At 38.1% G+C, this 27,866-nt stretch overlaps 1 protein-coding gene across 4 annotated transcripts in view; it reads right to left on the reverse strand.

Annotated features, from left to right (window-relative positions):
- AIG1 (androgen induced 1) overlaps positions 1-24,135 on the reverse strand; it is a 349,985-nt gene extending 325,850 nt beyond the window's left edge. The window contains exons 1-2 of one of the 4 annotated variants that reach the window (XM_020972493.2): positions 24,002-24,135; positions 23,580-23,699 (exon numbers count right to left, since the gene is read on the reverse strand). In XM_020972493.2, coding sequence (XP_020828152.1) covers positions 23,580-23,699; positions 24,002-24,103 — 222 coding nt within the window. In that variant the 5' untranslated portion in view covers positions 24,104-24,135. The other 3 variants (XM_020972491.2, XM_078155100.1, XM_020972492.2) reach the window with 3 other exon arrangements.
- Positions 24,136-27,866: the final 3,731 nt, after the last annotated feature.

Consider the following 27,866-nt stretch of genomic DNA (forward strand, 5'->3'; position numbering starts at 1 on the left):
CTGTTTCATTTTATCTATTTCATTTGCATTGCCAACTCAAAGACAGACTTGTGGACACATTTTTCTGAGACCGTAGGAGAAATATTGATACTTTTCCATACTGTTTTGTCTCTGTGAAACTTACACTTTGTGCCATTTATAACCAGTTTGAGAAGATTGATCCAGCTAATATGGTCCTGAGCAAATAAATGTGTAAAGGTTAATACAAGGGCACTTTCATTTTTGTAACTGGGAAAACTTTTTAATATCTTCATTTTCTTTATTTTGAGGTCCTATAGCCCACTGGTTGACAGCTAGGTTCAACTCAGCCAGGGTCTGCCTGAGTTCACCCAGCAGTCCCATCATAAGACCAACGTTAGTTTTCAGATAAATCCATCACAGTTTCTGCCCTGCTCCCTAGAGTGGAGGAGGGTCCTGTAGTCTCTGTCTATCTCCTCTCTAAGTCTCTCCCTACTCCTCTCCACTCGTCGGTATCCAATGGCTAATATTTTTTCCATTCACAAATGCCAACTCTCTTTCTTCCTTTCTCTCCTTGTACTTCCACCTCTGTCCTTCATCCTGTCTCACCCTCCTAGTTCCTTCCTCTTTCTTCTCCTCTTCCACCTACCTCCTTCATATTCCTCCTACTCCTCCCTTTCCCTATCTATCCTCTCTCTCCCCTCCTTCTCCCTCTTTCCTCCCTCTGTCCTCTTCTCCATACATACCCCTCCCCAAACACTCCAGTGTTCCAGGACCTAAACTTCCTAACCCAGCACACTAATTTAATCGTTGATGCATAGGGTTTTCTTAAAGAATCACAGAATCTGAGAGTCGATAGGGACCTCAGAGGCCATCTATTTCAATGAATTTTCACTATAAGATATATGACAAGGTCATCTAGCCTTTGCTTGAAGACCTCCAAAGAAGGGAAACCCACCACCTCTCAAGGCAGCTCATTCCACTGCCAAGTTTGGCTGGTCTATATTGTGCTGTTGCCTCTGTTTTAGAGAAATGAAGAAAGGTTGCAAAGAAAGGTCAGCCAGAAGTCTACCTCCATTGGGTCATAGAGCAAATATTCATTTTCCTTCCCAGAGAAGACTATCCCTTTTGGGATTTAAAGCAAAAAAGAGCAGAGGGAGACTGATCTACCAGGAAGAAGGGAATATAGGAATCCACATCAATAAGTTACTGTACTGAGTAAATTATACCTGTCTGTGCTATTATAACAGCCTAAAATGAATAACATACCTCAAAAAATGAGCAATTCATTTCCTTATAGCAGTACGTATAGATATACATGACGCGCATGTAACACACCACCACCAGTAGCACCACTAACACCACCATGGTATTTCTCAATTGAAAGTATATTTAAATTAGTTTATAACTCAATGTTACATTATTTGTGTTCTATATTTTCTTTATAGCAAGTATTAGTATGATGAATGACAATTCAAACTCATTTGAAAAGTTCAGTTTTTAACCTCAATAACATGTAAGATATGCTCAAATACCTTATCTACCAAATAGTTATGGAGGGAATGTATGTTTTATGCATCATCAAAAACACACAATTGCTTTGCATTGCCTTCAAGTGCCAAGTGTGATCATATGTGTTTTAATAATCATTTCTGAAGGAATATTTCTCTCCTCTGACACTGCCACCACTCTAGTGATGGCCCTCATTACCTTACACCTTGTATATTACAATAACTTGCCTGTCTCAAGTCTTTCCCCACTCCAATTCATCCTCCATTCAGCCACCAAAGTGATTTTCCTAAACTGCAGGTCTAATCATGTCACCCTCCTATTTGATAAACTCCAGTGGCTCCTTATTGCCCCCAGGATCAAATATAAAATGCTCATTTTGTCATTCAAACCCCTTCATAACCTAGCCCCTCCTAGTCTTCTTACACCTTACTCTCCAAAGCACACTTTTCAATCCAGTGACACTGCCCTGGTTGTTCCATAAACAAAACAATCTCTAGACCCCAGGCATTTTTTTTTCTGGCTGCCCCCCTTACCTGGAACACTCTCCCTCCTCTACTCCAAATACTGACCTCTCAGGATTCTTTTAAGTCCCAACTAAATCTTACCTTCTACAGGAAGCCTTCCCTAACTCCTCTTAATTCCAGTGCTTTCCCTCTCTTAATTATTTCCTATTCATCCTTTATATAGATTGCTTTGCATATATTTGTTTGCAAGTTTTCTCCCCCCATTAAACTGTAAGCTCCTTAAGGGCAAGGAGTATTTTTGTCTCTTTTTGTACCTCCAGAATTTAGTAAAGTTCCTGGAACATAAAAGGTGCCTAAAAAATGTTTATTGAATTTATTGAATTAATGTGCTTTCAGATCTCTTTTCCTAAGTGTAAGAGAGGCGTTGGAGTGTAGCAGAATGAGCACTGGGTTTGAATTTAGGATATTTGGGTTCAAATACATGTTCTAAGGTGTATTAGGAAACACAGTACAGTAGAGAAAGGGCTAATTTCAGGGTCAGAGGACATGGGTTCAGGTCTTGACTCTGCCACATCTATCTTCTCTAGACCACAGTTTCTTCATTTATAAGAAGAAATTGGACTAGATGATTTCTAGTGTCTCTTTAATGGATCAATTAATAAGCAGGTGCCATCTATGTGTCAGGTACTATTCTAGGTGTTGGTAATAACAGAGACAAAAAATGAAACAGTCTTTGACCTCAAATAGCTTACATTCTTTTGCGGAGACAACACATATACAAGTAAAAAGATATTTTTTTTTATGGCAGAGAGAAGAACACTAGCAACCTAGGGGATTCCAGGTCTAAATCAATGATCTTATTACTCTAGGTAAGTTAAATAACTTTTCTGAATCTCAGTTTCCTCATTTGTAAAGAAGGGCTGTTGTGAGGAAAATGTCTGATAAGTCTTAAAGTGATGTATACCAATACATAGCTCTGCACTCTACAATAAGTACATTATGGTCAAGTACGCTTTCACAACATTAAGTTTTAATTTCTAAGAAAATACCTACTAAATATTTCTGCATCTGCTACTACATAACAGTTTCAAACTAACTCCCTGTATCAAATGAGGGTAGCTACCAGTCCTCTATAATTTTCAAGGCAGGTGTTACTATGTGAGAAATGTACTGAAGTGGTACTTTTGAGCATTATGTCCTTACGTTCTCTTTAAAAATTCCTCCCAAACAAACTGATTTACTTCCACTTTACAAACGCATGGATGTGATTTAAAAACAATAGCAATGTTTATTATTTTAAATGGAATATTTTAATATTAAGTATTCTGGATATTAAAGTGAATTCAGGAAATCTCATATGTAATATTCTCCTACTTAATATATTCTGGCTGTAACCTTTTTTTTTTAAACTCCTGCTCTGAACCCACAGGGATGAGGATAGTGACTGAACCCATAAAGCCTCATTATAATAGTCTCCTAAATATCTGAATTTCAATCTTGTTCAACACTCAAGAATCCTGTGCACGAATAACTACCCTCTAACCTCTCTTTCCCCTCCTGTTTATCTGCTAGGGAAGTACCCTACATTCCAAAATGTTCACTTTCTACTCTCAAAACAAAAGTAACAATCCCTAAGGTTGATCTCCATTAAGTCATAGGCCCACACATTATTTTAAAGTTGGAAAGGATTTTTAGAGACACTGTATCTACCTAGCCCAATACCCTCATCTTCCTTGGAAAGATACCCAGGCAGTTAAATGACTTGCCCTAAATCACATAAGTGGTAATAGCTAACTTTATATAGTACTGTAAGGTTTACAAAGCATTATATGTACATTATTTCATTTGATCCTCATAAATAACTCTATGAAGTAGATAAGTATTATGGCTAAGATCCTCGTTTTATAGCTGAGAAACCTTAGGTTCAGACTTGAATGGACCTGTCCAGGATCATAATGTTAATAGGTGTTGAAGCAGGAACTCAAATCTAGACTTTCCAAATACAAAACCAGTATTCCCATTACACAATTATGATTACAGATTCAAAGTCTGTTAGAGTTGGGAAGGACCTTAGAGACCATTATCGATCCCCGTGTTTTTCAGATGTAAAATCTGAGATAAAGTGTCTTGCATTATGTCATATAGCAAGCTAGTAATTGAGCAGGGATTAAATCTCTGGTATCCTAAGGGGGAAAAAAAGCTAATTTCTCAAAACAAATAGAAATGGCATAGAAACAAAAATAACCTTTAAAATAAATTTTTAAAGAAAAAGACGAAGTAGTTATCGAAAAATTTCCTACACAATTCAAGTATTACCACATCATTTACTATTTCTCCGTGAATAACCAAAGAGAGATCTGTGAACTCTAATTTTGCCTTTAATATTAAAGGTGATTGAGACAGACTGCAACATTAAGGTATCCCTGCTAAGATCTGCATCTGTTTTCTACAACTATATTTTAATCTTAACCCTTGTCCATTTCTAAGGTGATTTCTATTGTGTAATATATTAAAGTTGTGATCAGATGTCACTTACTTGATGCTTCTTAATAAAAAAAACTGATAGCATTTCCATTCACATCACACTGAGAGAGAAAACAGTAAAATGAATAATACATTTAAATAAAAACAAAACCTCAGCTATCTCCTGACCTAAACCAAAACAAACAACCACATTCTGTGAACTACACAGAGTTTTTCTAAGAGTGTAAGCCAAGACCCTGTTCATATAAATTGTCATTAAGGAGGGTCCACTTAGCAACATGAATTGCAGTAGTAGAAACACTGATATTTGAAGAATGGAGAATTAAACACTGAAGGTCAAGATTTGCATAAGTAGCTTTAAGTTGAACCACATAATTCTCTTTCTGTCTTTACTTTCTCTCTGGGAATCTTCTGCTCATCCTTAAGAGTTCTCTGCTATTAACAGATCTTATAACCTTGGGCAAGTTGTTCTACCATTTGTGTACATCATTTTCCCCATCTGTACAACAATGAAGAGGTTGGACCTATCTCAGGTTTCTCACAGCCCAGACAGTAAATTATTCTATTCCATTCTCATAGATCATTGACACTTACCTTATTCATATTATTTTCATTACTGTTTCAGGCTAGTCTCCTTTTTAAATTAAATCATTTTTTTTTTACCAATAGAAATCCTATTTCCCTTCCCAGATCACTCTCCCCAGTGAAACAAAGGCAGAAGGAAACAATCATTTATTAAGCACCTACTATGTGCTAGGTACCATTCTAAGCACTTCATAAATATGATTGTCACAACAATGCTGGTAGGTAAGTGCTATTATCATCCACATTTTCAGAGGCAGAGAGAGATTAAGTGACTTGCCCAGGGTCACATAACTAGCAAGCTAGCACAGTTCCTGGCACACAGAAAGCACTATATAAATGTTATTATTATTTTTATTGTTAAGTGTCTGAGGCTGCATTTAAATTCAAGTCTACCTGACTGGTATAGAACTCTATCCACTGTACCACCTTGTGCCTTAAGAAAGCAAAGCTAGTAAGAAAGAAAGGGGGGAAAAAACAACAAAACTTTGTTACAAACATCTATCATCAAACAAAACAAATTCATGCATTCGCCACATCAAAAAAAAAAAAAGGCCTCTATCTGCATTCCGAGTCTATCGTCTCTCTATCAGGACCAGCCATTCTATTTGTTCTTATTTTTTAGCTTCCTTTCTGTTTTGACTACCTTCTCTTCCTGCTTTCTATAAAATTTATTGTGAATCAATTTATTATCTATCCTTCTCTAGTTCTCAGAGAGCATGGTTTAGACATTGTATCATAAACCTAGAGCTGAAACAGGCCTTGTCTGTCATCTAGTCCACTCCCCCCCATTTCTGTTGTTGAGTCATTTTTTCAGTCATGTCCAACTCTTTGTGACCCCATTTGGGGTTTTCTTGGCAAAGATACTGGAGTGGTTTGCCATTTCCTTCTCCAACTCATTTTACAGATGAGGAAACTGGGACAAACGAGGTTAAGTGACTTGCCCAGGGTCACATAGCTACTAAGTAATTGAAACTGGACTTGAACTTTCAGAGATGAGTCTTCCTGAATCCAGGCCTGGCACTCTATCCACTTTGCCACCTAGCTACCCCATTTACAGGTGAGGAAACTCAGGGCCAGATAATTTAGGTGACTTTGCCAAGGTCACAGAGGTAGTAATCAGCAAAACCAGGATTCAAACCCAGGTCCTCACATGGTAAATACAGAACAGTACTGGTTCACCTATTTGGATTAGAGGTAAGTCTAGGCCTCAGGTAAATCACTGCACCTATCTAAGCCCCAATGTCCACATTAATAAAATAAGTGGGTTAGACTAGATAATCTCTAAACATTCTTTTGGCTCTAATATTCTACAATCCTATAAATTCTCATTCTAAACTCACCCTGGCTCCATCAGCTCTCCCAAGGCTATGGAGCTGGCTCACTTCTCTTCTAGAACCGTACCTAAGCACTAGGGTACAACGGTTCCACTGGTTATTCAAAGCAGGGTTCACAGGATTGTAGCCCCTGACTGATACGTGAAAGAATGCCTTTTTTCCCCCCTTTTCATCCTAGAAAAGGTTGAAATTTTTCAAATGGGACTTTTACTAGGGAACTAAAAGAAAACAAACAAAACAAAACCATAAATGAATAAGTTAAGAGAGTGCATATTTCTGATTTTAACTTTTCGTGTCTGGCCAGACTGGCTGTGCTGGCACAGTGTACTGGGCAGTTTGCCCTCTTTCCTTTCTTTAACCTTAACACCATCCAAGCAGGAACATTCTAACATTCAAACTAGCCCAAGGCACATTTGGATTAGCACCACTTCCAGATCTGGTTTTCAATCCTTATGAGACAGCTTTTTCCTCTGGATTGGGGAGGGGGGGAAATCTCCCCTTTGGCCCCAGGCTACAGAGTTCTTCCTCTTTATAGAGGCCCCCTTAATCCCTTTAGTTCTCCTGCAACTCTGCGATAAAGGCATTTCTCTTTAAAGCAAAGATTCTCACCCTAGGCATCTAGCTATCCTGTACTTATCTTGTAGATTCTTCTTTTTTATATTTCCTAGAAACATCTAGGCCTCTTAGATATTTATATTCCTAAACCTTTAGTCCTAATCCATTTTTTAGGCAGCAAGTGTAGTGGAAAGAAGACTGGATTTGGAAAGTAAGGAGATTCAATTTTGTTACTACCTGTGTGACCTTAGGCAAATCACTAGGTCTGATTTTCCTCACTTGTCAGATGAGGATTATGGACTAGACATCCCTTCAGGCTCCAAACTCATAGCATACTAATTTCTCTGAACACTCCAGTTTTCCTGGAACATACTGTATTGGTCTGAATATATGAGCTGCATTTTCCCCTAAAATCTATCTTGTAAAAAATGCAGACTATATAAGGTGTTATTTTCAAGTGTATATCTATAAATAAATTCTTTTCAAAGAAATCTCACTTCAGGAGTGTGGCCTACATCCAGATCTTTCCTACAGCTAGATCATATAGTAACCTCACTTTTTTAAACTTTTTGACTGGTTTACTAGACAGGTAAATTAGGAAAATGTTGTGGTCAAACCAATAAACATTTATTAAGTGCCTACTATGAGTCAGGCACTGTGCGAAGCATTGGGGATACAAAGAAAGGCAAAAAAACCCCAACAATTTCTGCTCTTAAGAGTTCAAAAATCTAATGGGAAGACAACATGCAAAAACTAAATACAAATAAGTTATATACAGTATAAATTGAAGATAATCAACACGGGGAAGACACAAAGGTTAGAGAAGACAGAGAAAGGCTTCTTGCAGAAGGTGAGGCTTCAGCTGAGACACGCAGAAAGCCAAAGAGCTAGGAGGCTAAGGGTTTCATGTTTGGGGTACAGCCAGTGAAAATGCACAGTCCAGAGATGGAATGTCTCATACAAGGAATAGCAAGGAGACCAGTGTCACTGGATCAAAGAATACATACAGGGGAGTAAGATATAAGAAGATTGGAAAAGTAGAGAGAGGTCAGGTTACAAGTTGTTTTAAAAGGCAAGATCCTAGAGGAAATAGGGAGCCACTTGAGTTAACTGAATGGGGGGATGACGTGTTCATACTTGTGCTTTAGGAAGATCAATTTGATAGCTGAGTGGAGGGTAGAATAAAGTGGAGAAAGAATCAAGGCAAGGAGACCAATCAGCAGGCTCTAGCAACAATCCAGGTGTGAAGTGATGAAGGTGGTAGCAGCAGCAGAGAGAAGAGAATAAACAAGAAATGTCACAGAGGTAGAATCAATAAGACTTGATAAGTGACTACATATAGGGAGTGAGGGGTAAGAGAGAGTGAGTGGAGGATGACACTCAAGTTGGAACTTGGGGGAGTGGGAAGATGATGGTACTTTCAACAGTAATGAGGAAGTCACGAAGAGGAAGAAAGTTGAGGAGAAAGATGAGTCCAGTTTTGGACATAAGCTACATCAACATCACTTTACCATGGCTTATTGCATGACTAACAATCTAAGCCTGTAATCAACAATATTCAGAGTAAACACTCTAAATCATCATGGTGATCTTTCAGTTCTTCAGGTACTCCACCCCAATGCACATTCACCATCTCAGGGCACACCTGAAAACTCCTTTTCCCAAGTGTAGAGTTATTCTACAACCTTTCCTTTTCACTTCCTCCAAGTGTCCTAATATGGAAACATTACAAACAGCCTCTTTGTAAGATACAATGTCCTGGTGAAATATCAAACTGGTATTTGGCAGCTAGCCTAACAAAAGGAAAAGAGTTGGAAGGTTTTATTGAGGGCATGTGAGGACTTGACTGAGCAATGGTGTTTGATACCAAAAGATCTAGAGCTGAGGATAAATACTAGGGAAAAATGGGGAGAGGGCATAAATAAGATAAAGTCCATGAGGGAATGGTTTAGTATTCAAAAAAAGGAGGCAGTCCTAATGCTGTCACCTCCATGGAATTTGACACATTTCCCATAGGCAGAAAAATGAGAACCTGGGCAGTATTATCAAATGAATTCTAGGACTAACAAACAGCTGCTAAAAACTGAGCATGTCTAACATTTTTAGGATGATCTCAAATTGTATATAGTTAAATGAAGATTATGAGGTATGCAAACAGGTTATTTTGGTACAGTTGTTGTCCTCCTCCCTCCCCCAGGTTAGAGGGAAATTAGAAACACGTTTTAAAACTTCATCCTTTAACTCAAAAAAGTAGAGGAATTGATTTCCTGCAAACTTTGTCTCTGCATATGAAGAACTCTTTACTCTGACTCAAATGGAATTTGACAATTTTAATTAAGAGAAAATGGAAGAAAAGATGTAAGAACTTGTTAAGACACAATTAGAAGTGAATACTCTTGACCCCTAAGCTGGAATCACAGAATCCTAGAGGGCCATTAAAATGACATCACCTTTTTTGACACAGAGAGATTATCACCTGACATTTCCCTGGTAAAACAAATTTTTTCTTGTAAAATCTACACGTTACGGTAGTTTTAGAAGTATTTTTCCAAGGGCAGCTAAGTGGTGCAGTGGATAGAGCACAGGCCCTGAAGTCAGGAGGCCTGAGTTCAAATCCAGCCTCAGATCAAACACTTGACACCAGCTGTGTGACCCTGGGCAAGTCACTTAACCCCAACTGCCTTAAAAAAAAAGGTATTTTTCCATTTTGTCAAAGGTTAGCTAAAAAACCCTAGACCAAAAAAAAAAAAGAGAAACAAATTATTTCATTATTGCTGTTCTACAGTGTCTAACATGTTCTTCTCTATCATGCCTATAGCTCTAATAAGAAAGTGAGAGGAAAATAAGTCCTTAACTGTTCTTCAATGGAAAATTATTTCTTGAAACACAGAGGTCATTACTAGGAGAGCCAACCTACAATCAAAACCGGTCAATATTTTCTGAACACCCATACCATACCAAATACAGAGTCAGTCTTGAAGCCAAAAAGACCTGGGTTCAAGTCTAATGTCTGACACATACTGGCTGTGCAAGCCTAGACATATTACTCAGCCTCCTCAGTGCTCTAGACTGAAAGCTGAAAAGAAGGTGCTGACCTGCATTGGCAGGATTTCCCTCTTCTGGGAAATCACTATACCAAAGAAACTGGGGTATAGTTTCTCTGCAACATCACTGCACTATTAAAAACCACTGAATAAATCAATTGACATACATTTAATAAGCATCTACTATGTGGCAGGCACTATGTAAGGCACTGGAAATAAAAAACAAAGAATAAAACAGTCCTTACTCTCAGAAAAGATACATTCTAATAATGCAGACAAGAAGCACAGATATAAGTGTGTACAGAATAAGCATAAAGAGAATAAATAAAAATAAAGTACAGAAATACAAGGTAGTTTGAGAAGAAAGGAATTTGGAGTTAAGGCTTCATGTAGAAGGTGGTGATTGAGCTACACCTTAAAGGAAAAAGATTCCATGAGGTAAAGTTAAGAAGAGAGTGCATTCAGGAGACAGCTACTGCAAAAGAATGGAGATCAGACTTGGAAGGCACTGTGTGACTGGGGATGTACAATGAGGCTGGAAAGATAGCTTAGGATCAGGTGGTAAATGGCTTTAAAGGCTAAATAGACGGGTTTCTCTTTTATCCTAGGAGCAAAAAAATATATATATTTTATCCTCCAGACAACCTGGAGTTTATTGAGTGAGTGACACAGTAGGAACAGAAGAGGTAAAAATCTAAGTCAGAGGAAATTCCAGTTATAATGTAGCAATCAAAGTTTCTATTGGAATCAGTAATTGATAGGAATTTATTTCATTGTTTTGACTCTCATAGGAACAATTAAGTAGCAAGTTACAGTCAGGTATAAGGAGGGTTAATGTGGGCAGTATTAAAAACAAGCTAGTTCTGATCCTAAACAGATTGCCTGACTGTAATGCATCATTAATGATTATTTTCTTATTTTGGAATTTACCTTTGCAATATCTGTGATGAAATGCTTACAATGTTTACTTGATAAGCAAACAAATAGCTACACAAGTCATGAATTCGAGCATTTTCTAAGTAGCCAAACATTTATATCTGATAAAAATGCAATGTAAGCAAAAGCCAACCTTCTATAAAACTGGTATTTTGGTAAGTTAGTTGAAAGTAATTATTCATTAATTACATGTGGGTCTCTACTAGGAAACATTTGGTTGGGGACACTAATTCTAAGAACATGTAAGTTTTTTTTTAACCTATAATTCAAATTAGAATCACTAATTCTGACAGACATTCCCACCAAATAGTGACATTTTACTTACTCTCATTCAGCTCGTTTGTTGTGTGACCTTTAGCAAATCATTTAACCTTTCTACCAGATGTCTGCTTTCTAATTGTAAAGTATGTATAATCTTTAACCATAGGATCATTATGAGAAAATGTGTCTGCAAAATGTTTTCAAGAGAAGTGTCATTCTGTTTACTTTGAGAGATGTGAATCTATTTCCTCAGCCCTAAAACCAGAGATTGTTCCTGCGTACCACCTATGTGACCTTGGGGAAGTCTCTTAATCCATCCAGTTAACTTCCTTCTTCCTACTTAACTTTCTCTAACTTAAGAGTGTTGGAAGAAATAACCCCTGCGGTCCCTCCTCGCTTAAAATCCGGTATTGTGTAAACAATGTCCCTGTCACTCTGAAATACTACTTCTTAGCTTCTTTATAAAGCATTGAATGTACGTTGAATTTTTGTAAAAATTAAAAATGTATACGGGGAAATATTCAAATAGTGCTTAGTGTCCTTTTTTCAGATATTGGCAGGATCCTGTTTTAATACACTTAAAGGGACAAGAAAACTATGTCAAAGATTCTTATTGTTACAATTTCCAGAAGGGGCATTGTTATTTTTACATTATTTTGTATTATAATTTATATTATGTTTACATTTATTTACATGAAAGAAAAGTTGATAGGCTAACAGATTTACAGCTGGAAGGAACTTCACAGGCCATCCAGTACAATCTCTTCATTTTATAGATGAAAAAATTCCACAAGCAGCAAGCATCACAATCACAGGCAGAATGTGAACCAAGGTCCTCTGACTCCACTACTCTTTCCACCGTACCATATTGCCTATGATCTGCAACCAGGATCAAATTAGGGAAGGTTGTTTTTCGGTCTTTAAAATCATGCCCTTTTACTGTAACTTTACTAAATATAAGAATCTCAGTATAAAATGTGCTATTTTCTCAAAGTGTTGTGTTGATAACTTTCAGATGTTTATATCTACCTACATAGATCTATATCTCTTATCTATTTCTTTTTGAGGTTTTCATTCAATAGAATTCGCTAAATCCACATTGGCAACCCATTATTACTTAAGACTTTATTAGGACCTGACCTGGAAAGAGTGTGTTTGCATGTGTGTGTGGTGTGTGTGTGTGTCTGTGTGTGTGTGTGTGCATGTGACATAAATCACAGAATTTTAGAGTTAGAAGAGACCTCAGTGACCTATTCCAACCTATCCATAAAATGAATCCCTAATATAACATACAAAAGTGGTCTTCCAGCCTCCTTCAGGTTCTTCTCCCTCTGTCCACAAGGCCCTTTGACTGAACCCAAACTTCACAGAACAAATTCCCTTAATAAAAGGATCTGTTCTATAAAACTTGACTGAGTCAAAAGGCTGCACCCAAGGACCTAGAAGGCCACAGGTTACCCACCCCAGACATAGGGTATCACACCCTTACCTGCTCCTGCTCTGCCCAAAGGAATGTACATTTTGATGGCTGAAATCTGGCAATATATCTTGAGGTTTACTGGCTAGATTTCTTTCATAAAGATCATGCCTTAAACCCAATTCACTCTGGCTCTCACTGACTGGTCAACAATTGTTTGGGCCTCATGGCTCAGAGTGAATGTAAATAGCAATAGTTTCTGTTCTGGCCAGAGACCCTTAGGGTCTTCCTCTCCCAAATTGACTTTTTTAAAAAATTATGTAAAAGGAGCCATTCCTTGGCTCATTGCCTTAATTACGGAACTAAAACCTGGAAAAGACCTTAGCTTAAAATGGCCAAGGTCTCCCACTGCACCCAGGACCACTCCAGTCATCCTGATCTATATCTTGCTACAGGGCCCAGCCCTCCCTCATTTAAATCCAATTCACTTGCAAGTCATGGCATCACCTTCCTGATGTCATGGTTTTCTTCAAGAACAAAGGACAAAGAACAACAACAGAAGACTTCCAAGGAAGAGAGCATTTTCTAAGGCAGCCACTCACACTTTTGGACAGTTCTAATTATTAGGAAGTTTCTCTTGAAATCTAACCTAAATTTGCCTCTTTGGAATTTATTCACATTGCTACTGGTTCTGCCTTCTAGGGCCAAGATTAGAACAAGTCCAATCTTTCCTCCCTATAAAAGCCCTTCAAATATTTGAAGACAACTACTATGGCACCTCCCCAGTCTTCTCTTCTTCAGGCTAACCACGTCCAACTCTTTTACTCAAACCTGGTTGCCCTCCAACTTAATATCTTTCTTAAATTGTAATGCTCCAAAATGAATGCAGTACTGCTGATGAGGTCTGATGAAGCAGAGTATAGTGGAGCTACCACTATTCCTTGCTTAATGCATTCCAAGGTCATATTAGCTTTTTCGGCCAAGACTGCTGACTTATACTGAGCTTGCATTACAATAAAATCACTGAATCTTTTTCAGACAAACTGCTGTCTAACCACTCCTTCCCCCATTTTGCACTAAGAGTTGATTTTTTTATACCCAAATTTTAAGAATTTACATTACATTTTCCCCTGAATTTCATCTTATCAGATTCAGACCAATGCTCTAGCCTGCCCAGAAGATCTTTTTGTATCCTGATTCTATTGTTATCCGCTGCATTAGCTCACCCCTCCCAGATTTGTATTATCTGCAAACTGGGCAAAAATGCCATCTGCCCCTTTGTCCAAGTCATTGATAAAATGGTTAAACAGCACAGGGACAAGCACATATGCCTGAGGTAATCCATTAGAGACCTCTAGTCACATTGACACTGAACCAACTACTTTTTCTCATGGACTCGTGGGATGAAACTCATGATTATATCTCTGGAACACATCTCTCCCCCTCACCCCCAAGGAAAAGGATGGATAAGGAGTATGGAGAGAGGATGGATAGCATTCATATTAAGCAATACTTTGGGAAACATCACATAGAGGAGAGGTTGTGTGATGTAGTGTGGTGCAGTGGTATAGCGATTTGAATATCAGCCTCAAAATTAAGAAGACCACATTCAAGTCTTATTTCTGACTGGCTGTATGACCCTAGACATGTTACAAACTGCTAGAACTGACCTTCTGACATTACCTTCTATCTACTCCTCATGCAACCTATAAGTTCATAGTTATATACATGTCTTGACCATTAGAATGTAGATTCCTTGAGGGTAAGGACTGTTTTTGCCTTTTCTTCTTTTTCTCCCAACACAAAGTCTGGCCCACAGTAAGTGCTTAATAAATGTTTACTGACTTCACACCAAGTAAGTCTCAGTCCAGCAATTTGCCCATATAAATAACTTGAGAGTTTCCTTACCCAGGGTTCCATATACCAATGAAACCACAGGTCTGGCTTTAAAAAAAAAAAAGGCTCATAGAGTTTACCTTGTAACTGATGAATACCTGCTTTTTAGTTTATTTTGACCACGACAATTCAACTTTGCGGGGTGATTTGTAATCTCCTCAAATAGTATGCTCTCTAAAATACCTACAAAACACTTCATTTTGCTTTGTGATATGAACAAAAATAGTTTTATTATTATTTATTATTATTATCAGTATTACCTCAAGATTAGTCTCTACTTAAAGCCAACCAGACTCCTATTATATCTCCCATCAGCCCACAAACAGATCACCATATACACTATGAGTAAATTCTAAAAAAAAAGTCACCAATGTATTATTTTGAAAAATGTGATGAATTTTATTAAGAATATTAGATATAGGTTCTCCAATACAGGAAGTGTACATAAATGCATTACCAAGAAAAGAGCTTCATCAAATGGACTGATAACAGTCAAAATTTTATTGTATTTTTTTTATTCAACAGAATTCATTGAATTAGCATAGACAGTTTATTAGACCATAGAAAGAGCACTATTTTATAAAACTTGACATTACAATACTATTCATTAAAATGGGGTTCTACTTGCATTTTCTAAGGGGACATATCTTTAGTAGATAATTACTACCATGTATTTATAAAGAGGAAATAATAACTTATCAAACTTTTAATATATTCAAGTAATTCATCTACATTTAAATAGAAATAATTGATATTACCTATCTGCATGACCCACTCATCATCAAAACTGACACATTTTCTTATAGAGAAAGAAGACCATCACAAAGAAAGCCCTGCATACTTGGAGCTACTCTACTCTAAAATAAGAAACTGGGCAAATGGAAATGGAAACAGAGTTTTGTCACAAGCAAATGTGAACAGTAGAATAACAACCCCCACTGGATTTTATAAGGAGAATTCCAAAGACAGGAGGTCCTTTAAATTTGAAATGAATGTAGGTAAGGGTCAGTTACAAAGCAGAAGGGCAGGGATTAAGTTACTTTTAGAGTACTTAAATTTCTATTGTTATTGCTCCTCTAGTGTGGATAATAATAAATGCACGTCAAAGCACTTTAATGAAAGCAACTCAAAACAAACTTAAAATAGTCACTGTTTCTGAGCACCTAGTAAATTTCAAACATTTTCTGGGCTGAATCCCACCATAATGTGATTCATGAAGTCTGTCAAGGGTTGGATCTCTTCATCTTGTTCCATGCCATTCAAGATGAGTCCGAAGTCCAAACCTCTTATTAATTTTAAAGAGAATACTACTCTAACAGACAGAAAAGCCCTACAAACTATTTAGCCTTATGCTTCACAAGAGTTCCACACTGTCCTAGAATACCAGACTGCAGGATTTTTTCAAAGTCAGCCTTGGTTACAGGAACACCTGATTCAAAATGGAAAATCAAACCATTGTTCAGGCTTTCCCAGTTACCGTTTCTAGGAGTAACAAGACATTTCAGATGACTATAGAAAAACAAATGAAAACCCTACAATGTACCAACAAATTTTCCTAAACACTACATAGTGAAGGGAAAATAAAAAAGAAACCTCAGCCAATGCCGAGAGGACGCTCTGTAATTCCAGCAAGATATGTAAACAGAGAAGAGAATCAATAACTCTTTTCTCAACTCTTCCATACCAAGGAACCTGTTTGATAGAAGACTGTACAAGTAATACTCCCGAAAAAGATAACCCATGTAAAATACTTGATAGACTCTCCTTTTCTATATAAATGCATTGATTTGATCCTACCAATCAATTAACATGCACTTATCCAGCACCAGCCTTCCACTGTATCTATCAGTATTCTACTTACAAAAGTGAGCCAACTTTAATGCAGGGTGTTTCTACTTAAACTCTTTCTCTTCTACATACTACATTACTGTTTTGTTAGGTAAAACAGGAGTGCAGCTATATAATGGAATAATGGAATAAAGAAATTCACCTTGGGAAGTTTTATTACCTATGTTAAATTAAGCCAAAAACTCTTACTTAAGATGTATTTTACTGTATGGTCAGAACAAAAACCAAATGTAAAATTTAGCATTTTATTCTATTTCTTAGGAATATTTATCATTGTAAATGGAAAAATATGGCATCCTGGGGATTTTTCAGAGGCCAAAGAAACATTTTAAAAATCAATTTCTCAAGTCCCTAAAATAAAATAATTTGAATGTAACTTCACTTTTTCCACACGATCATATGGTCTGGCTATGGTTTTACTACCCTTTTAGAAAAATTACCCTTTAGAAAGAGAGTAGAAAGTAATCTAAATTCAACTTTACTCAGCTGCTCCTGGTCTAAGAATAATGTGTTTGGTATTCCCCACAGTATTCTGCACATAGGATCAAGCTAAAAGACATCTTAAAGATCAGTTAGTCTAAACCATTCATTTAATTTTTTTTTTAATTCTGAACTTAACACCAAATAAAATGAGCATTTCCATACACAGCGTGGAACAGAAAATGAGGACTATATGTGAAACTGCAAATCTCTATTACATGATACAGCTCCCTGTTTCATTTTAGCGTATAATAAATGTAACATGTAACATTCAAAGCGGTCCTGTTCTTGCTCTATTCTATTTTGTGGATTTTTTTTTAATCCTTAGGCAATGACTCTGTTTTTCTTTTTCAGAGTTACGATCCTAGCCTCACTCTGCCTTCCAACTCTACCCCAAATTAAAGGGGGTTTGGGGGAAGGAGGGGAGGAAGGAAAAACCCTTACAACAAATATGCACAATCAAGCTAAACAAATTCCCACATTGGTCTGTCCAAAAATATATCTCTTTCTGCAACAAAAGTCCATTACCTCTTTTTCAGGAGTTGTAAGCCTTCAATTTTATGCTTGAGGAACTTGGGGTCCACAGAAAATTGAAATAACTTACCTAAGGTAAAACTTTAACAAGCTGCAGTTAGGATTTGAACCCAGTGCTTTGCTTTATATCCAATGCTCATTCCCCCACATTACTCGTGTTTGTTAATCGAATGAATAAAGAGGGAACTGAAGAACTGGATACATTCCTCAATATTTATGGGGCAATGGAAAGTGGAAATAAAATAACAATTCATGTGAATCTTTCTCTCATAAGTGTCTGTGTCAGAAAAAATCTGAACTCAACTTTCACAAAATAATGACAGGTATAATGCGCCTTATTTTTTCCATTATAATAATTAGTATTATCATTATTACAAAATAGCTGTGTGGCAAAGCCTTGGAAATCCAGTTGCCTTCGTCTGGTTTCATTCTAATAAGGCTGATGGCTTTTTTGTCTGGACGCCTGTGTAGACTACAAATGTTCTACACCCTGGACTCTTAGAGAATTGCCAGTAATATGGAGAGGTACAAGTATAAGAGTGTCAAAAAGCCAGAATCTGTCAGTATCTGAACTCTGACCTCCCTGACTGACGCCAACTTCATTCCTGATCATTCTACACTGCTTCTCTCAGTTGTATGCTCTTGTGAGCTTTATAATTATTTAAAAGCTGAGAAACTGACTTTACCCTTTGACTCAGCAAATTGCATTACTAAGATTTTATCCTAAAAATAATATGAAAAGCAAAAAGAGGATCTAGGCAAGCAAAAAAGTTATAATTTATTTAAAATAGCAAAGTAATAATAACAAAAACCTGGAAATAACCTATATGTCTAAAATTGGAGAATGGCTCAATTAATTACGGTTAATTTAATGCAATATTTTAATATTGCACTATAAAAAAAGGGAAATCAATAAGAATATTAAAAAAATGAAGACTTGTGCAGAGAGTAATGCAACCTCAAATCAGAAAACAGCATACACATTGACCTGGATCCCCAGTAAAAACAAATGAATGAATGAATGAATGAATGAATGAATGAATGAATGAATGAATAAGACCAAAGGTTACTGAACTTTAGACTTGGAAAGGGTCACAAAGTAAACTTTTCAAAAACTAGTTGTTAGTTTTATTTTACTCTGGTAAAATGTACAGAGCATCACAAGACACAGTGGTCAATGACTATAGTAATCTATTATTTGATAAACCCAAAGACCCCAGCTTCTGGGATAAGAACCCACTCTTTGAAAAAAAACTGCTGGGAAAACTGGAAAAGAGTATGGCAGAAACTAGGCATACACCCAAATCTCACACCACATACCAAAATAAAGTCAAAATGGGGTCATGATTTAGATATAAAGGCTGATAATATGAGCAAACTGGGAGAGCAAGGAATAGTTTACCTATCAGATCTATGGAGAACAGAAGAATTCATGACCAAACAAGGGATAGAGAACATTACAAAAAGTAAAATGGATAACTTTGATTACATTAAATTGAAAAGTTTCTGCACAAACAAAGCCAATGCAACTAAGATTAGAAGGAAGGTAGAAAATTGGGAAAGAATTTTTACAACCAGTATCTCTGATAAGGGCCTCATTTCTAAAATATAGAGAGAATTAAGTCAAATTTATAAGAATACAAGTCATTCCCCAATTGATAAATGGTCAAAGGATATGAACAGACAGTTCTCAGATGAAGAGATTAAAGCCATCTACAGTCATATGAAAAAATGCTCTAAATCACTATTGATTAGAGAAATGCAAATCAAAACAACTCTGAGGGTACCACATCACACCTATCAGATTGGCCAACATGACAAAACAGGAAAATGATAAAGGTTGGAGAAGATGTGGGAAAATTGGAACACTAATGCATTGCTGGTGGAGTTGTAAAACGATCCAACCATTTTGGAGAGCAATTTCGAACTATGCCCAAAGGGCTATAAAAATGTGCATACCCTTTGACCCAGCAGTAGCACTTCTAGGGCTTTATCCCAAAGAGATCATACAAATGGGAAAAGGACCCACATGTACAAAAATATTCATAGCAGATCTTTTTGTGGTGGCAAAGAACTGGAAATTAGGAGGATGCCCATCAATTGGGGAATGGCTGAGCAAGTTGTGGTATATGAATGTAATGGAATACTATTGTGCTATAAGAAATGATGAACAGGCTAACTTCAGAAGAACCTGGAAAGACTTGTATGGTCTGACGCTGAGCGAAGTGAGCAGAACCAAGAGAACATTGTACACAATAACAGCCACGTTGTGCAATGACTAATACTGATAAACTTAACCCTTCCTAGCAATACAAGGATCTAAGACATCTCCAAAGGCCTTGTGATGGAAAATACTTTCCACATCCAAAGAAAGAACTATGGAATTCGAATGCAGATAGAAGCATACTATCTGGTATTTTTTTTCCCTCTTCTGTTGAGTTTTGTTTCCTCTTTCTGGTGGTTCCTCCTATTGGTTCTAATTTTTACTGACAACATCACTAATCCGAAAATATGTTTAATAAGAATGTATATATATATGTATATATATATAGCTTATATCAGATTGTGTGCCATCTTGGGGAGGGTGGTGGGGAGGAAAAGGGAGAAAAATTTGAAACTCAAAAGCATATGGAAGTAATTGTTGATAAATCAAAATTAATTAATTATTTAAAAAATGAACAGAGCATCACTGTTTTTTTCCTACTCTATATCTCCCTTTGATTCTAATCTGTCCCATCTTCTTCCAGCAGATTGCATCCTCAATCTTCTCTGTCTCTGGAGCAAAGATTCTACCTTTCCCTATCTATCTGGTCTTTCTTTCTTCAAATATGCCCAACCTCCCCATTCTTTTAAAAACAAAAAACAAAAAAATAAAAAAAAAACACCTTCAACAGACTCTTCCATTGGCTTATCTCCCTTTCACAGCTAAACACCTAGAAAAAGCCATCTACAATTCAGGGATCCACTTTCATGGAACTCTCATTGATTACTCAATTCCTTATAAACTGGCTGATCAACCTCATCACTCAACTGAAACTACTCTCTCCCCAGTTATCGGTGATTTCTTAATCACCAAATTTGAAGGTCAATTCAATTTTCTGCAAATTGATTTGTTGTTGTCGTTCAGTTGTTCTGTGACACCATTTGGGATTTTCTTGGCAAAGATACTGGCATGGTTTGTCATTTCCTTCTCCAGCTCACTTTACAGATAAAGAAACTGAGGCAAATAGGGTTAAGTGACTCGTCCAAGTTCATATAGCTAATAAGTGTCTCAGGCCAGATTTGAACTCAGAAAGATGAGAGTATTCCTGACTCCAGGCCTGACACTGTATCCACTGTGCCACCTAGCCACAAACTGATGCCATATATTATTGAAATCAGGATAAAGCTCATGGTTCTCTTACATCAGAATTGGCCCAAAAGGTGACTCTATCACTGAAGATTTGGGAAACAAAAATCAAGTCTAAAACTGATCTGAGATGTCAAGATGAATAATGCCATTCAAATCCAGAGGGAAAAGGTTAATTTAAACACACACACACAAATGAAGAGTGAAGTGGCAGGAATTTAATGTACTCAGAACACTTGAACGTACTAAGGAATGTAACAGGGGTTTTTTTGTTGTTTTAAATAAAACCAAGTTTATATCTGTAGAATTCCTAAGATCTACTGAATAACATAATTTCAGAGCTGAAAAGATCTAATCCTCCTTTTGAAAATGAGGAATCTAATCAAAATCTCTAATAAGAAAAAAATCACTTTACATATGTATTTCTTCTGAAAGAGTTTCAGAGGAACCTTCTCAAAGCAGTTCTTGAAGTTCAAGATTATCCCTACAATTAAAAAAAAGACATGTGGGGGCAGCTAGGTAGCTCAGTGGATAGAACACTGACCCTGGAGTCAGGGGGACCTGAGTTCGAATTCCATCTCAGACCAAACACTTGACACTTACTAGCTGTGTGAGTCTGGGCAAGTCACTTAACCCCAACTGACTTGCCAAAAAATTTAAAAAAAAAAAAGACATGTTTACAGAAGGAAGACTATAACTTCCTTAAGGCCACACACCAAAAAAAGTGAATAATTTCATTTCAATAAGCCCTATCTGACCAAATTCAAGGATTGATAGTATGTTATATAAAAATAGATATGAAGTGATTATGCCATATAGCCAATATTGCAGAATATATAATCATTCAGGGCCCACTGTGAGTTCAAATCTGGCCTCCCACAATTGCTAGCTCTTTGACCCTAGGCAAGTCAATGATGGCCCAAACTCTTTAAATTTTCTCCAAAGTATAAGAGGACAAGTAGACAGTGCCTACATCTGCAGAGAAAATTTTCTGAAGAAACATCCAGCAACGTGCTGAGGAAGGATATCATTAAAAGAAAGTAGTTACACCAGCTTATAGAATTACAGACAGAGCCTGGAGAGTTCTCTAAGGTCCTCTAGTCCAACCAGCTCATTCTACAAATGAGGAAACTAGGCCAGGAGAGGTTGAGTGATTTGCCCAAATAGTAACTCAAAGAGACAGAATTCAAACCCAAGTCATCTTATTCTAAATGCAAAGATCTTTCTTGAGTTCTAAGAATTTTTCCTAACTGATGCTGAATTCTCATTCTAACCCTGTCCTGGGTCTTTATTCTAATTCTTTTCCTTTCTCTACTCCCCACTACCAGATTTATGCCAGAATCTTAGAGGTGGAAGAGATCTCAGAGATCACCCAGTCCAACCATTCTCACTCTAAAGATGGGAGTAGATTAAATGACTTTTGTCACACAATAATTTATGCCTTTTGAAGCCTTTAAATGTTCAATCAGGTTCCAACCTCACTTAACATCAGGAGCCCTAAGCCAATGGGGTCTGGACAACAGGCCAGAAAGATGCCTTCTTAAAGTTTGGATGGATTCTTCCAGTTTTCTTTAGTAGCTATAGCTCAGTATGCTTCCCAGACAAGAATGACACAATGCAGTGTAATGCACAGGAAGCTTTGAAATCTTCTAGGGGTAGGAGATAATATACTTGAAAGCACTTAAAACATAAAACCCTCCAGAAAAGTGTAATACTAAGGCAACATTATTAAAGACCAAAAGACTCCTCAAGTCTACTTAAGAACTGAAGATAGACTGCTGTTTACTTTTATTAGTAACTACATATTATATGACTTACATTTTCAAAAGAGTGCAAAGTCCTCATGGAAGCAGAGGCAAACCCTCCTCTAGATAGCCAACTTTTTCCACGACCTGGAAAAATTTCATTTCTTTTTTCCAATTTTCCATTCCACGAGTTGGGCATTTTCTCATTTGAGCTCCATGAAGAAGTTATGATTTGGTTTAGCTTTTTTGGTTTATACTTTATAAACACACACACACACACACACACACACACACACACACACACCCAGATTAGAAGGGGGGGGAAAAAGACATATACAGAGAAGGCACACTGCATAACTCTCACCAAATTTACACACTTCACTTTTCACCCAGAAGTTTCTTCATTCAGAGGTGAGATAGTTTTCTGACAGGGGAAAGCCCAGTTTCCTTGGGGCCCCCAGCCACCTAAGATGGATCAGTTCTGAACGAATGGACCAGACTGCAATAGGTACTACAAAAAAAGAGATCCAGTTTTTTGCAGACCATTACATACACATAATTTTCTCCAACTTAAAGGATGGTGAAAGTGTCCAAGATATGAAGTTAAACCATTTGGAAAGAATCTTTTTGAAAGTTTCCCTCTAAAAGTTGCAGAGTTTATAAACACCCGCAAGAGGATGGGGGTGGTGGGTGGGGGAAAGGTACGCTAGGGAAAGGTACGCTAGGAAAAGGGGACTGCACAGAGTTTTCTGCTCTCCCTTCTGCGCTGACTCTCATTTCTGGAGAAGGTGCTGATTAGACGGAGCCACGTTATCGCTCAGACTGTACGCTCGAGGTCAGTTAGGGGGCGGCGGGGTCAGACGCAGCAGGAAGCCAATTTCACAGTCAAGGTCATGAAATCATCTCGCAGTTGGAATGGAAGGGAAAGAAGAGATGGGAGGGGAGAAAAATGCAGAAGAGGGGAGGGGAAGCCTCCTGCTCCGCCTCTTCGGAGTCTCCCCCTCCCAAATCCCTCCCACTCCACTTTCCCCACCAGGTGGTGGAGAGAGGGTCACTGGATGTTATGGTAGCTGAGAAAGCAGGGGCTCGGAGGTGTGTGCGGGGTGTGATCACACACATACACATACACACACATACACACGCAGTGTCACGCACACAGAGGGGTGGGCGGCCTTACCAAGTCTATGAACGTCAGGAATTTCCAGCTGCCTCCGTAGGTCTTGTGCGCGGGCATCTCAATGGCCTTGTAGTTGCACAGAATGGAGCAGTAGGACAGCAGGATGGCCACTCTCAGCACCTGGCACGGGATAAGCGCCATGTTCGCAAAGGGCCTCGGCTCCGCCGCCAGCCCTGCACACGGCCCCAGGGGGAAGGGACGAAGGGTGGGAGGGCGTTGCTCAGGCCGGGCCCAGAAGGTGCCTGGCCTGGGGGGAGGGGCGCAGGTAGGTGGAGGGGGGAGGGCGGGCGTGTGGGGGCGGCCGCGGTTGCGGCTGCAGCGGTGACGAGTGCGCTGCGGGTGCGCGCTAGGGGCCAGGGGCTGGGGGCGTTTCGCTTGCCCCACGGGGAGGGACCGTGTCGCACGCGCGTGTGTATGTATACCGATTTGTGCGCGTGTGCGAATGCCTCATGCACCGCGCGTGGGGCCTGAGCAAGCCCAGGAGGCTGCAGCGTCATCTCCTTCGTCATCGCCGTCATTATCATTTTCCTCTGTCTCTGGTCTCTCCAGAGCAGAGGCGTTTGAGGAAGGGGGTGGCGGTCACGTGGCAGAGCGTGGGAAAACGCCTCCTAACTCTCCTTGGTCTGTCTGGCCGCGCAGCGTGGGAAGGAGCCTGCCCGCTGGCGGGCGTGCGCACCACCCGGGACCCCCGGCACTGGACACGGGGAAGTGGGAGGGGAGGAGGCGGGTTTGGGGCCAGATCTCCTAAAGCAGGAGTTCATCTCCTGGAGGTGATTAAACTTCTTTTAAATATATTGATAAATGCAGTATGTTTTGTCTAGGGTGTCTCTTATCTATATCCTGTCTGTCTGTCCTGTCTTGTCAATCATCTATCCATCTATATATCCTATCCGTCATCTGGCTAGCCTGTTTATCATGTATCTATAATCTCTCTGTCCTATCATCCATCTGTCTATACATTCTGTTTGTCATTTATCCTGCTGTGCTTTCTATTCTATAATATTTCTGCCCTATCTTCTATCTATCCTATCCTCTCTATTATCTATCTATCCTATCTATAATCTCTCAGTCCTGTCGTTTTCATCAATCCGGTCTATCATCAATTGTCCTATCTATCGCTCAGTTGATCTAAGAAGGGGTCCATAAGCTTCACCAGACTGCCAAACAGGTCAGTGGCACAAAAAAGGTTAACAACTGAGGTTAAAGAGTGTTATTCCAGCAAGATGAAAAGGGTGGGGACCAAGAACCGCATAATAGTGTTTGCTGAAGTGTGAAAGTGTAGGATATGGAAGTCAAGACACAGTTCATTATTCACTAACCCCGTGTGGTTTTTAGAGGGATAGAGAACTTCTGGGCAGATTATAGAGGTTTTGCCCTGGTTGTGATAACTGACAAAATTTAGGCACTTAATAAATGCTGACTTCTGATAACCGTTGAACAAGCCTACCCCTTGGTACTTTTAGACCTGATTTATTTAGAAATACTAATGTAACCTAGGAACAGAAAGTCAAGGATACTTAGACTAGATTTTGTTCACCTTAAAAGAAGGATGATTCTGAGTTTCAATTTTAAATGATTCTAAATTTAAAGTTTAAATGTAAAACCTGAGCACTAAATTGAATTAAAAATAAAATAGGGACAGTTTTATGATAGTATTATTTTACTAAAATCCTAGTTCTTCATGGAAGGAAAGCAATAGCTGGTTATACTCTGGTTTCCAGTAAATGCTGTCAGGATGTAATTCCATCAGTCTGTGGGCATCAGTTAAGTTTTTTGGTATCTTTTTTTTTAAATCAAGGGATCATATTTCAACCAACCAAATGCAGGGTCAGATCATGAAAAGACAACAGGTATTTCCTGTGGATCCATTTAAAAACAGGTGTCTTCTGCAAATAGTCTCTGAGTCAGAGGGTGTGGATCTAGAAAGGGAAATGAGAGGTAGAGGGGAAGTAGCAAATGATGAAGGTTTTCCCAACTCAAACTAAATATGAAGAAACAAACTGGAAGAAAAAATGACACTGAATAGCTTTATAATTATATGAAGAGAAGTTGATTTCAGATATACAGAGATTAGCCAGAGGTGATTGCTAATGTAGGAGAATTATCAGAGTAATGTAGGCATATTCCTTCCTAGAAACAGGAACTTGCCTTTAAAATAAAGCACCTATGTATCAATCACATTTTGAATTCTCAACATTGCTAAAGCAAAATATAAAGTGGACTCTACCCATACACATACACCAAACTTCCTTGTGTCTATATCTTTATGGCTTCCCCCCTGACCTTTGTCTCTTCTTTAAGCCATTCAGAAGACTAGTATGGGCAATATTCAAATCTCATAAATAACTCCTACATCCTCTGTTAATAAAATCCCTGTTAAGGGCCCTCACAATAAAATATTATTATATTTAAATAAAACCAGGGAGATTTTTTCCCAATAGCTTATTTTAAACAAAATAAGCATTTTGACATTTTTTAATGGATTTATTAGGTATCTGGTTTTTGTTTTATTTGCTAGCATTTAAGTTGCCAGCTATTCAAATGGAACACTTCAAGTTGTAAATTAATGCATCTGCATAAAAAATGACATGATAATTTTAGGACAGAATGTTTTGTAATTTGACAATACCTAAGTAACAGTCCATAAATATGGCAATTGATTGCTCTGATTTTCAGAACTTATCTAATATTTTTGGTCATGAATTGCAGAGGAATCCTGCTGGGAAAAGGACAGTAAGCATTTGCAACTGGAATTAGTATTTTTTAATATAGGCGTCACATCCAGTATTTGCATTCTTACAATGGCTCAGGTGCTCTAATGCTTTTTTTTTTAAGCAAGGAAATAGCTATCAATGGTAATCTTAAAACATCATTGTAAGTTTGTAATCTTTTTTTTAAACTGTTTTGCAGAACTAGAGCTAATTCTACAAAACTCAAGAGACAGTAAGATAATTAGGAGCCACAGGGAGGGCCTCTAGTTGTCCGGCTGTTCCAAACTCAAATGGATTTGTGATTTCATTGATTGGGGAGTAAATTTCCCCCAGTGATGCAGATGACAATCCATCCATGTGTGCCTATGCTGTTCACCTCTTCTCCGTGTCCTCCCAAAAATTCACTATGAGGGATCAATCTAACATGGCAGAGGCCTTCCTCTTCTCACTGACATTCTTAGAGCAACAATGATGCCACATACAATTATAATATGTATTGGCCTGGGTAGTCAGTATTTCCCATAAAACTTATGCTTTTGTTTTATAAGAGGAAAGTATGCCTTTATGAAAGAAGTATTACGTGTCAGTGGTTTTTAGTGTTTCCCATTCTATTGCACAGTTGTAGGAAGAAATACCCTGCCTAATCTAATCTGAGAGATAAAATTGTATGTATATGAAATAGCTTTGTTTCATGTATTGAAGGAAAAGGCTGGTCATATGGCAAGAGCAAGAGATGACAAAAAACTTGAGTTTATCACTGTTGCTCTAAGGATGTCAGGGAAAAGAGGAGGGCTTCCACCATGTTGGATTGATTCCTTATGATGAATTTTTGGGAGGACATGGATAACAGTTGAACAGCCTGGGCAGACATAGATGGGTTGTCATCGGCATCACTGGAGGAAACTCAATCCCCAATCAATGAAATCACAAATCCATTTGAGTTTGGAACAGCTGGACAACTAGAGGCCCTCCCTATGGTTCCTAATTATCTCATTGTCCCTTGAGTTTTGTAGTATTAGATCTAGTCCTGCAAGCCAGACAGGCCCTTAGTCCCTGGAGTACTCTTGGTGGTTACTCCAACTGAGCCCTTAGGATTTCTTTATATTCTGTCTTGCCCTGATGAAACCCTTATTTGTTACACTGACTTTGTTATAAATGTATACAGCCTTAGCTCTTAAGCTGTGGGTGAAAATCTCTCGGGTTACTTCCTAGAGGTTTTAAGGAATCAGAAAATCAGTACCATATATTCTTTTAAAAGAGGTATTCTTCAAATGATCCATACCCATTTAATTTCAGGGAGAACTATGTAGGCTTGTTTTTTATATCCTCATCATTATCAGTAATTATTTATTAAGCCCTTACTCCCTGTCCAAGGCACTGGAGAAAATAGAAAGTTTAGATAAGATTCAGTCCCTCATCTTTCCAATATTCATTGTTAACACACCAATCACTTCTGCCATGTCTAAATTGAGCAGGCATCTCCCAGTGTTAGGACATGAGTCCTGGAACTGCCAGAAAGCATAGATTCTCTATGAATTTGCCCAAAGCTATTTTACTAACACAATAATAACTTAAA

The sequence above is a fragment of the Phascolarctos cinereus genome, unplaced genomic scaffold (assembly GCF_003287225.1).
Source record: "Phascolarctos cinereus isolate Bilbo 61053 unplaced genomic scaffold, phaCin_HiC Scaffold_5;HRSCAF=322, whole genome shotgun sequence".
NCBI classification, from domain to species: Eukaryota; Metazoa; Chordata; class Mammalia; order Diprotodontia; family Phascolarctidae; genus Phascolarctos; species Phascolarctos cinereus.